The 14,376-nt window shown below is 48.7% G+C and overlaps 1 protein-coding gene across 3 annotated transcripts in view; it reads right to left on the reverse strand.

Moving 5' to 3' along the window:
• Positions 1-7,901: 7,901 nt before the first annotated feature.
• Positions 7,902-14,376, reverse strand: part of USP24 (ubiquitin specific peptidase 24) — a 97,319-nt gene continuing 90,844 nt past the window's right edge. For all 3 annotated transcript variants that reach the window (XM_015566967.1, XM_015566965.1, XM_015566966.1), the window contains 4 exons: positions 12,149-12,224; positions 11,656-11,742; positions 11,168-11,278; positions 7,902-8,821 (listed from right to left, as the gene is read on the reverse strand). In XM_015566967.1, coding sequence (XP_015422453.1) covers positions 8,759-8,821; positions 11,168-11,278; positions 11,656-11,742; positions 12,149-12,224 — 337 coding nt within the window. In that variant the 3' untranslated portion in view covers positions 7,902-8,758. The remainder of the gene's footprint in view (positions 8,822-11,167; positions 11,279-11,655; positions 11,743-12,148; positions 12,225-14,376) is intronic.

The raw sequence follows: 14,376 nt of genomic DNA on the forward strand, positions 1-14,376 counted from the left end.
TGGGAGGAGCTGCTGCTGCCCATTGCTCCCCTGGTTGCAAGTTTCGTAGGGTCCCTCTGAGGGAAGAAGGGGGATGGGAACGGCACTGGCTTGCTCCCCTGGGTCTGTATGCTGGGTCCTTCATCCTGAGAGTATTTATCTTGCTCCTGCAGGTGGCAATCGTAGGGGAGGGCCCAATAGCATATTCACCAGCTTACCCAGCTGTGCTCCCTCAGGGTCCTGATCGCCACTGATTTGATTGGTCACACAGGGCAGCGCATCATTAGTTATTGCAGCTGGTTCTGACGTCGCCCACCTGGTTCTGCTGTTTTTCTGGGCCCGGAGCTGAAATACAACTGAGGCCTAGATGTTACTATTTTTGTTGTTGTTAATCCTCAAACCAGGAGATTTTTCCACTGATTTTTTTTGAGAGAGTGGTAGGGAGAGAGGGAGGAAGAAAAAGAGGGAGGGAGGGAGAGAGAGGGAGAAACATCATTGTGAGAGAGACACATTGAATGTTTGCTTCCAGCACATGCCCCCACTGGAGCGGGGGATAGAACCTGCAACCCAGGTGTGTGCCTTTGACCGGGTATTGAACCTGCGACCCTTCCGTGCACTGGCTACCACTGAGCAACACGGCCCAGGATGAGTGATCTTTAGGGAGGAAAAGGTTAGGGAAGGAAAGGTTACGGGGGGCGGGGGGAGGGGGTCAAAGGTCCTTCTTTTCCCCCTTTTGCCCCTTGCTAGGCTCCCAGGGCTTTGTGCCCCAGGGGAGTTTCTGTGCCTGGCCCATCTTCCCTGGTCTGCTCTTGTCTAACTGCCAATGGCACAGCTACCTGCACTCGGCCCCCCTCCACCTCCACCTGTTGTGAGGATGAAGTGCCGGTGCCCATCGCAGGGACAAACCCTCCACGTACACACCAGACAGCGTCCCTCTCACCTTCCGAGACAGTCACCCCTCCTGCAGCTTTCCTCCCTGCACCGTCCGTCACCCCCAGGCTTGCTCTAGGTCCTAGAGCAGCCGTGGGCAAACTACGGCCCGCGGGCCGGATCCGGCCCGTTTGAAATGAAGAAAACTAAAAAGAAAAAAAGACTGTACCCTTTTATGTAATGATGTTTACTTGGAATTTATATTAGTTCACACAAACACTCCATCCATGCTTTTGTTCCGGCCTTCAGGTCCAGTTTAAGAACCCACTGTGGCCCTCGAGTCAAAAAGTTTGCCCACCCCTAGAGTCTAGGATCCCTCATCAAGGGGACGCTCTCTTGGCCTCAGGCTCCCTCTGGGCACAACCCATTATCTTTGCTCCCTTTATAGGAACATTTCTGTCTCCTTGCTGACCACCTTCAGTTCCTCTTCCTGCACACTCTCGGGAACGCTCTTCAACCAGACCTTCCGGTGATCTCTCCGTTGCTAAATATGATCCCCGGGCCCTATCCTCGGACCCGCTAGGTCAGTGTCCACCCTCTCCTTACTCGGCCGATGGCCACAGGTGACGCAGTTGGTTACCTCCTCCTCGTGGTCACGCGCCCTTGGTGGCCTCCGGGTCATCAGCTTTGAATATCATCCCTATGCTGACCACGCCCAGCCCAGCGTCTCCCTGAACTCGGGTCACCTGGTGCAGCGTCAGGCCTGGTGAATGGCTCAAACAGGCGACCAGAGCCCCGAAGCTGCCCACTGAGCATCTCCTGGCCGCACCTCCCCGGCCCAGTAAATGGTGACCCTGTCTTCCATCCACCTAGGGCAGTGGTTCTCAACCTTGGCTGCACATTAGAATCACCTGGGAATCTTTTTAAAATCCTGATTTCTGGGCCCCATCCTCCGGAAATTCTATTTCTTTGTTACTAATGTTGTGGTCCCACCCCATAACAAAGAAACAGAATTTCCGGAGGATGAGGCCCAGAAATCAGGATTTTAAAGAGATTCCCAGGTGATTCTAATGTGCAGCCAAGGTTGAGAACCACTGACCTAGGACAAAACTTTGAACCTCCACCCCTCTCTTTCTCTCATGTCCTACATCTAAATTGTCAGGAAATGCAACAGGCTCTACTTCCAAAGTTCGTCCAGAATCCAACCCCTCTCACTGCCCCGGCCTCCCTGGGCCTTCCCTGGCTCAGTCTCGGATGGTTTGTCTGCTCCTGTGTTCTATTTTCTAAATAGCAGGATCTGACTCCCAGCCCGCAGCCCAGGCTGGCCCCCTGTCCCCTCCATGCTGCTCCCTCCATGTCTGGGCAGGTGCATCTGCTGTTCCCTGTCTGGGGTGCTCTTCCTCCCTCCTCCATGTCCACATTCGATCTCCTCCCCCTTTTGCTTTTCTCCCCAGTGCTGGCCGCCATCTCAGGCACTGCCTGTGAGAGTCATTGCGAGCTGGGGGGCTGCATGGGACAGGGATTGTGTCTAATTCACGGCTGTCACCCAGTACTTGGCAATTAATTACATCAGACATTAAGTATACATGTCAGGCTCTGGCCTGGTGTTGGGCACCCCAGCAGGGTCCCTGACTGGGCCGAGTTCCCAGTCCCAGGGGGGAGACACATTGCCTGACGGTGAGAATTGCAGGTGGCCATTTATATGTGTCACCTCCGATGCAGCCCTTGCTGTATTTGGCAGGAAATGCACTCACTCAGAGAGCTGCAGCCCCGCCTCCCCCTTCTCTACCCCGGGACCCACTAGCTGGCCCAGGTCATGTGCATGGGAAGGGGTCAGGGCCCGATGCTGTGGTCTCAGGTCTTGGCTGAGCTTTGAAATGGTTCCCCCTCCCCTCTCCCTCAGCCCTCCTCAGCCCGGGCCCAGGGGACAGAGGATACCTCTACTTCTCTGCAGCTGTGGCTCTGGCACTCGATGTGGGGCGCCCTGGGTGGGAGAACTTGATCTCAGCCTGGATCAAGCTCTCCCCAAACCTGAGCTGAGTGGGAGGCTGAGCGCAGCAGGGCTGCAGGGGCTGGGCTCCCCTCCCCCATGGCCTCCCTGCGGGGATGCATCTCGCCATTAATGCGGACAAGCTCCCAAGATGCCAATGCTTGTGGGCGGAGCTACCTTTTATTGAGCCCCTGGTTAGGCTTGCACAGAAGAGGGAGCAATGCTCCCATGGGCAGGCAAGGAGGCACTTGAGGGCAGGAAGTGTCTGTCAGTTAGGAGGAACGAGTGTGAAAGGTGGAGATGACCCCTCACCTCCTGCCCACTTTGGAGAAGCCCCTCTGCTCTCCCTGATTAACGGAGGATGTTTCCCACACCTCTGGGGGTGCAGGGTGGGTGGTAAGCACCGATGGGATGATGCTTGCCCAGCATTTCAAAATGTCCAAAGTGCTTCTCTGCCCACGCTGTCAGTGGGTTTCAGGGCAGCCTTGACAAAGGCAGGGCTGATCTACCCGTTGGATAGATGAGAATATTGAGGCCACAAAAACAAGACCATGCTAGCTGCCAAGAGACCTCGGTTCAAGTCCTTCCTCTTTTTCTAGAGATCTCCATGAGTGCGGTGTCTCCATGGGCCCCGTCCTGCCCTGAGGACTTGCCTCCTAGAAGACAGCTTTTGTTAATAAAATTTCTAGCTCTCCTCACCACACCGTGTGTCCCCAGCAGAAGCACGTGAGATCCTCCAGGGGCTGGAGGTGTTTCCCAGGTGATCACAGGCCATATCTGTTTCTCCCAGCGGCCTCACCTGCTCTGGTCCAGGCTTTGCTGTCCGCCAGCATCTGCCTCTAGGGAGACGTCATCCCAGGGCTGACTTTCAGTTTGAGTTTGCAGTGGAGGGTCATGTGGTTCCCACACCTTTCCACCCACTCCTCCCTGCACAGTATTTATTGCCACCCCCACTTTAGGTAGGAAGAAATTGGGAGGCACTCTCAATGGCCAGGACATGAAGTGGTGCCAGGATATAAACTCAGATTTGGCTGTACAGCCTTTTTACTGCACCAGCCTGGGCACCCAGCTTTATAGATGACATTGAGGCTCGGAACGGGGAACACAGATCTGAGGTAGCACTGAGCGAGGGCAGGGCACTGGGCAACCAGCACTGGCCAGATCCACGGGAACTCTGTGGAGAGCCCTCTGAGGCTGGACGCGGAGGGCAGCTCTCCCTCCTTGAGCTCCCACGCCCACCAAGCAACAAACCAGCGTGCATTTATTTTCTTGGTCTGTGTTGTAACCAGCTCTCTGTTGCCTTTTTACAGCAAGCAGCTTTTCTAGACCTCTGGCTTTTATAACTTGAAGATATTTATTCTGGGTTTTGTAGCATTTTTATTATATGGTGACTTTAAAAAATTAAAGCAACTTTGACATGAAGCTTGCCTGAATTTGCCTGTTAAGGATGAGGCCTTGCTTGTGGAATGGTTGAGTGAATCAAGCATTTGATGAGTACTTGAGTTTTATGCCTGTCCTACAGTTAAACCTGTGTCTTCCCACAACTTCCCTGAGTCCCCCAGCAGCTGCCCCCAAGATGTCAATGCTTGGTAACGTGCCCGATAGCGTTCTAGATGCCCTGACGTCTGTATGCACCCCTGAGCCCTGGGTCCCCCGTGTCCTTCTCATTCTCCGCTCCCCAGCACCCGGCAGTCAGTGTGCATGGGATAAGTTAGTTGTATGAGTGCCTGATGCTTGTGTAACGAGCTGTACTATGTCCATGATCACTTTTTATGATTAGAAATTAAGAACAGTCTCAGAACTTTCCAGTTGTCAAAGGAGAATCATCCCATTCAATGTGGAACCTACCGTGCCTCCCCTCTCCACAGGTTGGTGAGTATAAGTGGACTTGAACAAGGCCTACCTCTAAAGAGCCCCTACCATCCTATATAATAGAGGTAATATGCAAATTAACCCTTACACCCTCACAAGATGGCTGCCTATGACCAGGCCGGCAGGGGGGTTAGTGAGGGACAACCAAACAATTGAACAGCAGGCTGCATGGGGCAACCAGGCTGGTGGGGGAGGCGTGAAGGGTGACCAGGCCGGCAGTGGGGACAGTTAGTGGTGACCAGGCCAGCAAGAGGGGTAGTTGGGGGCAACCAGATTGGCAGGGGTGAAGTTAGGGGCAACCACACTGGCAGGAGGGGTGTTTAGGGGTGACCAGGCAGGGGGGGGGGCAGTTGGGGGCAACCAGGCCATAGGGGGTGCAGTTGGGGGTGACCAGGCTGGTTGTGGGGGCTATTAGGGATGACCAGGCCAGCAGAGGGGGGCAGCTGGGGGTGACCAGGCCAGCAGGCAAGCGATTAGGAGTCAGCGGTACAGGATTGTGAGAGGGATCCCGGATTGGAGAGGGTACAGGCTGGGCTGAGGGGACCGTCCCCCCCTCCCATGCGTGAACTTCGTGCACTGGGCCTCTAGTAAATAAGGGAATCTGCCTACAAAGGAAAAATCCTCCCAAACTAGTTTCTGACAATTCACATCATGGAAAGTATTTGAGAGCTGTCAGATGCCAATGGCCTGGGTGCCAGGAAAGAACTTTATCTCCGGTGTTGGTAGCTCTTTCTGTTGTGTAGAGAGCCCCCCACCCCACTAGATGGCACAGAACCAAGTGCCAGTTGGCTGGGTAGTTACACCCTGACAGCCTGCGATCACAGAAGGAAATGGTTGGTTCTTGCAGATGTAGGCAGCGGGGAGCACTGGGTGTGGCCACAGAAGAGGAAGATCTGGAGCAGCCAACACCCAGGAGAGGGGAACATGTGTGCAAACACGGGGCTTTAGGAGTGAGACAGACTGTGGGTCCAGCAGGAAACCCGCTTGACCAAGGACATTTCTGCTGGGACCACTTGAGACCTGAAAGCTATGGGGAGACGTCAGCCTCAGCCCCAGTTCAGCATGCCTCCCCAAGCTTTCAGAACCCAAAGTGGCCAGAGAAGAGAGGCCAAGGCTTAGAAAAGCTTGGGCTCCCTCATGATTCCCTCACTCCCTCATGATGCGAGTGGACCTACTCACACCGCCAGGAGGAAGTACGGAAGGAATCCCCCCTGTCCTCCCCGCGTTGTTCTCTGACATGTGCAGAAAGAGGCCAGTGAGACTCCAGCTCTGCATTTTTGAAAAATTTATTTTACACCTTTAGAAGCTAAGAACTCTGCCACTCATGAGCCACACTTAGAAGATTCTTCCCTGTTCATCTACTTCCTTTTGAAATTTATAAACAAGATCCTGTACACAGGAGGTAGCAGAGGACAATTCCAGTCTGCTGGTTCCAGCTCAGAAGGTAACTGCACACACCTCAATGTTAGCAGGGGGGGAGGGGGGCAAGACAGGGCAATTGCCAGGACATGGCCTCCAGGTCCTACCACTCGTCCTTGCTGCCAGGGACCTTGAGGGAAGCCACGGGCATCCCGCTGGGATGCTCATCTGTTTTCCTCCCAGAATGCCTCTGGTGCGACACAGCATCAACAGTGGGCCTTGCCAGGGGAGCTTCTTGAGGACACACAGCATTGAGTTAGTTGTGCAATTCCTACTTTTTGAAAGATTTATAAAAACATCTTCATCCAAAAAAGTTGGCAATAAAAACGACAACTCTTCCAAGGTAGCCTGTCACATTGTCGCTTTGTTGTATATTAAAAAAGTCATCAGCAGGTTTGCAGGCTTCAGCCGTTGGCAATCAAGTGGTTACTGGCTACGTGAAGGGGCAGTCATTGCAGCAACAAGAGCAAAATTAACAGAGCGTGTGACATGATCTTGATGCGGTCCTGACGAAGCTTTAGTGAGGACAGCAGGTGCTGGGGTGCGGAAGGCGTTGTTTCCATAGGAAATAAGGGACTAGAAGTGGCGATTTCACTCCTGAATTTGGGCTCCTGAGTGCAGCTGCCGGTGATGATGTCACCACACATCTCACCACCGGCATGTCAATGTCATGTCCCACAGTCTTTCTGTGAGGATGGCGGTGGAGAAGGGGGAGGGCAGGGTAAGGAAGACAGTAGGGTATGGAACAGTCACATACTCAAAATCAGTTTTAAAACATCACATTCAAAATTGCAAGAATATCAGAACCATATAAAACTGCCTCTGACCATTTTTCTGAGGGCACAGTTCTTTTTTTAAAATATATTTCTTTATTGATTTCAGAGAGGAAGGGAGAGATAGAAACATCAATGATGAGAGAGAATCACCGATCGGCTGCCTCCTGCACGCCCCCTACTGGGGATCGAGCCCGCAACCCAGGTATGTGCCCTTGGCCGGAATCGAACCTGGGACACTTCAGTCTGCAGGCTGTCAGTCCGCAGGCTGACACTCTATCCACTGAGCCAAGCCAGCCATGCGAGGGCACAGTTCTGCTCTTAAAAGCCGGCTCCTCCATCTACTGGCTGTCAGCAGCAGCTTTAGGCAGGTGCAGGGTTACACACTGGCCTGGCTGCACAGTACCTCTGTCGGCCGCAGTGCCGTGACTGGGGCTGACAGTGCAGAGTGAAGAGCTGACTGTCCAGCCACGTGTCACATGATGCAGAAGCCACCAAAGGCACTTGGGGCTGGACACACCTCTTTGACTTGGCAAATCTAACAGCGGCAACCTGGCGCTTCCTAAGGCTCCCCTAGTTCTGCGCATGGTGAGTTGAAACAAGGTAGAACATGTAACTAAAGGCAAAACAGGGTTGGAAAATCTGTGTAGCAACTCAAAATACAAAATGTACAAAATATATAGAATGTTAAATATGCAACCCTACCCTGGGACAAAGGGGAGCTGGCACCCGAATGTTGTTAAACTTGGGAATTCCAACTAAATGATGCTTGTTCAACTGCTTCCTAGTTATTTCTGGGAAAATAAAACCTGCTCCTATCTTTTCAGTGTTAATCACTCAAGTTGAAGAGAAACAAAGTCTCAAATTCCTTGTCTGCATTAAAATGATTAGAAACTCACAAAGATCCCTCAATTCAAATATTTAACTTCATATACAACCAGTACCCAGGGTTTCAGTAACTGTTTTAATCCAAAGCAAATAAATGATTGCAGATCACATGATTTAAGACTAGTTTATTCAATATGTCTCCAAGCATTAAAAAGATGATTTCATGAAGTTAAACTCAATAAAATTATACCTTAAAGTGCTTCTTATTTTGCTGTTTTTAAATTTTATTTTGGGAATAACTTACGATTTCTTTAGTGACTGATGTCAAGAATGTGCCCTGGGGAACAGCACTTCAATTATATCAGGAAAAAGGCCTTGAATAGCTTAATAACCTCCCAATTTTCAATCCTGGTAACATTTCATCAAGATCCAAGTTTAAGCCCAGGGCTCTCATCCAAACCCATCTGCAATTCTGTACAAATAGGGAGACATATTAAATACAAAGGTCTGTGTAAACTGAATTCTTTACTATTTTACAATGAAAGGAATTTTATCACATATCTTTACATAACCTTAAATTTGATATCCCTAATCAATGTTACTACAAGATTAAAAATTTGCCCCACACAGCTAAAGGCATATTTCTTTAAAAAAATAAAAATAAAAACCAAAAGAATTTCTTCTATAGTATCGTAGAGAAAGCCACAGCTTTACCCTCACTCACTGTTGTATGTTCATGTAACAAAAGTCTGTCACAGTTTATTTTGTAAAATCGCCACAGAAATGTTAACCCACATGTGGACCTGCCTCGGGGCAGCTGATCCACAGGCCGGCGCTCTCCCCCTGCAAAAGAGCCCCACTCCTGGCCACAGCGCTTTCCTCACACACGCTCCTCAGGCCGTGGCAGGCTCTTCCCGCCCACTTCCAGGTTCTTCTAAAGGGTTCAAGGTGCGATTCTGGTTTCAAACAGGTGCTAAGCATCCAGTAACTGCGATGTGACTCCCCATCGTGTGCCGGACACGCTCCTCTAGGGATCCACGTCGTCAAGGTCACTTCTTAACTCGCCAATCATCATAGGCGATTCTGAACCCTTAGAGGAAGAAAAGGAAATTCACCCATTGAGAAGTTAGAGAAAAGGTTATTTTATGCTGACTGTGTTCTGTAGTTTAAACATGTCCTCATTTAACAACGTAATGTTTACCAAAGGGCAATACAACAAAGCTGTAACACCTTATATCTGCAGCAGATTATGCAAAACTTAAATTTCTATGCTCTCATGTGGTCACTGAAACAAGCCAGCGCCTAGCCCAGCCGCAATGCTGCCACACAATAGCGCAGACAGCTCCTATTAGAACTCTGCGCAGCTGTGGGCTGAACCAGGGAGAGGCACCAGAGCCCCAACATCCAGGGCCAGAAACTGTGCCTAATGGTCAAAGATGGCTCTACGCCTGAATTCTGCCCCTCACCAATCCTGTGGCCTTTGGTTTAAACAGGGTGGGGAAAAAGTAGGCTTACAGTTGTGAATATGCAAAAGTTTACTCTTGTATTATTTATTATTATATTCCACAGGAACTGTAAACCTACTGTCGCCCACCCTGTACACTAAGGGTGCTGACTGGTAACCATGTATGCATCTTGAGACTGATCTAGCTGGGGCTGGGGAGGGAGAAGCAGGGAGTCTCCCTGCAAAGGGGGCGTGTACGCTGAGGGGGAGTCAGACAGGGGTGAGTAGGGGTGGAAGGAAGAAGTACACTTGATGAACAGAAAGGCTACTGTATCTAGAACTCAGAAAATGAGAGGGAGAGGAAAGCAGGGGCCAAATCAAGGACTGCTGAGGATCCGGCCTCCACCCTAACAGCAGTGGAAGGCTGCTGAACGGTTCAGTGAAGGCAGGAGAGACTCAAGAGTGGCCACAGGCAGATTTTTACAGAGACCCAGGAGTCTAAGGTGCTTACTCGACAGAACAAATGGATGAGGTCTTTCAAAGGTCAACGACAAGGTGTGAAAATGCCTGCAGCTCGAGCACAAGGTGTGAAAATGCCTGCAGCTCGAGCGGCCCTGTACTCAGGGGCTGTGTGTGAGTACGGAGGCTGAGCAGGACCAGCTGTGGGTGGGGCTGGATGTTTGCGTTTGGCACTCGGAAGAACCATGGCCAGGGCTGTGGGCAGGGGCAAGAGGAGAGAACTGAGGGACATTTCCTGGTGGCCCAGGAAGAGGCTGACATGGAGGAGGCTGAGAAAGAAACACCCGAAAAGCTGGCGGAGAACTCAGATGGCGGTGCCATGGAAGCCACAGGAGAGTGGTTTAGAAAGGAAGACCTGGTCAGTGGCACCAGATACTGCTCAGTGGTCAGCTCAGATGAGGACTGGAAATGGAGGCTGCTTGTCACTCCAGCTGCTGAGCAGGAAGAGGCTGATGAGTGAGTGAGAGATTAGAAATTAAAGGTAGTTAAGTTTTGACTATTTTTTTGAGAAGTGAGGCTACAGAGAAAAGGGCAGAGATAAAAGGGAAGAGGAGAGTTTTTTCAAAAGGATGGGAGACAAGTGTATCGGAACACCACTGGGAGGGATCTGCTGAGAGGAAGAGGTTTAAGATACCAAAGACAGAGAAAAAGACAGAATACAGGGTTTCTGGCAAAACGGCAGGGTGGGGAGCCCTCCCCGTGACAGAGGACAGGGGCTCGAGGGGCTGTGAGTCTTGGAGCGGCAGCTGCAGGAGCTCCTGTCTGATAGCTTTTGTTTTCTCTGCAATACGGTAGGCGAGCCTCAGTTTCCCTTCGGTAAAATCGAAGGCTAACAGTGAAGGTTGTCAATGAGGATCCAAGAGCTTAAAAAGAAAAAAGACTCTACAACATCCACAGGATTCATTTAATGAGGCCTCTGCCAAGCCCTGTTATGGAGCTACAAGGGGACTGCCCTTCTGGAAGGTCAGAGTGGAGGGAAGACACAGACACATCATCACATTCACACATGCTCCATTATTCTGCACATAGATGTTTAATAAACATTTCATTCCCTTTTTACTATAGTAATTAGTATTAGAAATGTTGTTGGTTTTTAAAGTCAGCATACAATTGTTCTTTGACTCCCCAATAAGTAGGTAGATTTCAATGGCATGAGGCCCCTCCTCTCAAGGGTCCATGCTTCCTGGAGGCTAGTGAAAGCAAAGGGTGGAGGTGATGTTCTCAGCCGGCAGTGAGGCCGACAAGCTGGAATGAATCCGCTGTGGCCTCCTTAGAACAGCCAGCCACACACTGAGGTCAAAGCCTGGCATGCCTCCCACATGGTAGCACTGTTCCTCCCTGTGGCCACTGGGAGTGGGTCCTGCGCAGAGAGCACTGAGGATGGAGCTGGGGCTCCTTTTCTCTTGTTTATGAAATTGGTTTTGGGAAACTCCAGAGCGGGCATTGCCCTTCCACACGGGGACACCATCATACCTGTTGTAGGTGCCTGTCTCCGTTCTCATTCGCGGGGCTGCTCTCCGACCCGTTGCTGCTCCCTGACTGTTCTTTCTCATTCAGCAAAGCGGTGGCATACGCTAGTGTGTCCTTCGGGGATTCAAACAGAAGGAAAGGTCAGGGAGTGGGTAGTGGCAGCGACATTGCCAAGGAAGACTACCCTTCATTTTGACCTTTAGAGGCACCAGGAGCCTTAAGGGTGGTGTCTTCATGGCAGCCCCCAGGGAACCCCTCAACTTCTGGGCCATGTGGGGGCTGGACTGACCCACCCATATGGCTTTTCTTCTATAATTTGTGAACTGCACACCAATGTGTTATCTTTTCATAGAAATTCAATCATTTCTTTTGCCCCTTCTCATTTTCAACCTATACCTCCTCTTTTCTCTGAGGCTGCTGTTTCTGAGAAACATACTAAAAATCCTACCTAAGGGATTTCAAGCCACACAAAATCAGAAGACAACCCTCACCTGAGCTGAAATCGTCCGCTGAAAAGTCTTTCCAGTTGATGTTTCATTAGAGACATTGCTTTGCGGTGTCCAATAATGTTCTGACATCTGAGACAGGAGGTCAGAAATGCATCAGAGGTGACAAACAAGCCCACATGAACCCACGATTTCTACCATTAGAGAGCAGAATATAAAGCACCTACAGTAGTATAAATGTCTACCCAGCCCTTTTATCACATCAGGAGAGTCTTTCCTGGAAAATTTCACTTCCACTCTCAAGAGCTCGTAAAATTCTACTTCTTACACAATCTTCCCCACTTTCTCACCTATAAAGCTAAGACGCATGTATTAAGATGCAAATTTAAAGCATAAAAATAGGTATCAATGGTACCAAAAAAGGTTTGAAGACTGAAAATACTTTGAGACCTATTTCAAATTAAGTTTGAAAGTCTTCCCTGACAAGACGTGCTCCTACTATTCCTATGTCAGAACCAGAAGGTTCACAATGATTTACCTTCTTCTGCAGCCACTGCACAGCCCAGCTCCAGTGGTGGGAGTTCTCCTTGAAGTACTCTTTAGCAGCAGGACACCTGGCCATCGGAGATTTCTATTAGCCAAATGCTTTCTTTGCAGAGGTACTTTTTTTATTTTGAAACACAAATGCTACTTTCACTAAAGTTCAGTTGTCTTTATACAAAAAGAAATGAAAGGTAAATATGTAGTGAAAAGTCGCATCTATCTCTAACTCATCTACTCAGTTCTATTAAAATTCAAAATTGAAGAATGAAAAATAAAACCCCCATAGCAAATAGTGCATTTAATAAATGACCTCTTGCTAGAATCAAATTAATCTTAAATATTTGTGACCTGAATAAGGATATTATATTTAAACATGATCTTATAGCCACCCTCTCTTTCTCTATTTTTATCTGACTTTTTGGGAAGCTGTCCTTCATATTTGAAGATAGTGCTGATGGTGATGTTGCCACTAGTGAGTGTATGTAAAACAGATGTGTGAAGGATATGAAAGTATACAGACACTGGAATCTGGACTGTCTGCTGGCAGCAGATATACTATGTGGCCCCAACACTACTTGGAAATGCCATTCCTAGGCAAGTACTTAACGATAACATGCTGCCAATATCAAGCCTAATTAATGAACGCACAATTGTGGCTGGATGATCGCCATTCTCTGTCCACAATGCTATGTCATATGGAAACATATGTTCATGCATTATTTCAGTGAGGTTCTCATTAATATCTGTTTAGGATGCTCAAATATAGCAGATTAAGCCAAACAGATTTCTCATTCTTATTTTGGTACAAGTTCGGGGATAGCAATACCCATGCCTAAGAATCAGCAAAAATCTGGAGGAAAATAAAGTAAGCTATGAAGAAGGCTCCATCAGGTAAGACTCAGAGATGGCAGTGGAGTCTGCTCAATACCCCTGGTGATCTTGCAGTTACTCTGATCTTTTGTTTGCTCTTGTACTAAGTAGGGAACTAACGTAGCAAACCACTAAGGTCGCTTGTAACATCGAGAACCTTTGCATTTGGAGTCTACTGACAGATGAATGGATAAGCACAATGTGGTCTATCCACACAATGAAATATTTAGCTTTAAGTAGGGGGAAAATTCAGACACGCTACAACACGGATAAATCCTTGAGGACATCATACTAAGTGTCAAAAGGACAAATACTGGATGATTCCACTTATATGAGGTACCCAGAGTAGTCAAATTCATAGAGAGAGAAAGTAGAATGATTTTTCCAGGGGCCAGAGGGTGGAAGAATGGGGAGTTACTGTTTAATGTTTAATGGATATCGAGTTTCAGTTTGGGAAGGAAGATTAAAAAGTTCTGAAGATGGGATAGTGGTGTTTGTTGCACAACAACGTGAATGTACTTAGTGCCACTGAACTCACACCTAAAAATGGTTAAAATGGTAACTTTTATGCTATGTACATTTTACCACAACTAAAGCAAAAAGAAAAGAGAACCTTTGCTTGAAGCAGACAGCCTAGCTCTGACAGCACCTGTGACATGGGACATATAACAGTCCATAACCTCACAGCTATGCACAGACTAATGAGAATACAGGCAAAGTATTTAGCACTGTGTCTGAATTAAGTGTAAGCAACTCTAATAGGATTCTGTCTCAAGAGACTGTTATGAAAGTGGGGACCTAGAGCTGAAAGAGCTGTAGCTACACTATGAAAGCCTCTCGAGTGGAGGCTCACCCACCTTGATTCCCACCATTCCTGCACAAAGCCTTGTGGGTTAGCTTTTTCTCTCAGGTTCTGTAAGGTCTGTTCCTCTTTTAACACATTGCGTACTGCATAGAAATCTCTAAGACATATGCCAGGGACCGCACGTTTTTGGGCAAACTGCACGTTATTTAAATCACCATAATGCACTTTAGGTGTTGTTTTTCAATAATTATAACATTTTTATTTACAGAAACAATTAAACAATTAAAGCTCCTAGTACTTTTTTACCGTATGGTACTGCGTAAAACATTTTCCTCTATGAAGAGGGACCAAACAAAATTCACATAAGTATCTAGATTCGCTCCTTTTTCCATGGGCGTGAAAAACGAGAACACTCGTGAGCAGTCCTTAACAGATGGCGTGCGAAACACGAGAAAACTCCTGAGCGGTACGAAATGTGTTAACACTTCCCTTCACATCTCTCTGAGATCATCTGCATAGGTTTCTGTGCCATCCAAGCAATCATGCCC

Source organism: Myotis davidii, unplaced genomic scaffold, assembly GCF_000327345.1.
Source record: "Myotis davidii unplaced genomic scaffold, ASM32734v1 scaffold79, whole genome shotgun sequence".
Taxonomy (NCBI): Eukaryota; Metazoa; Chordata; class Mammalia; order Chiroptera; family Vespertilionidae; genus Myotis; species Myotis davidii.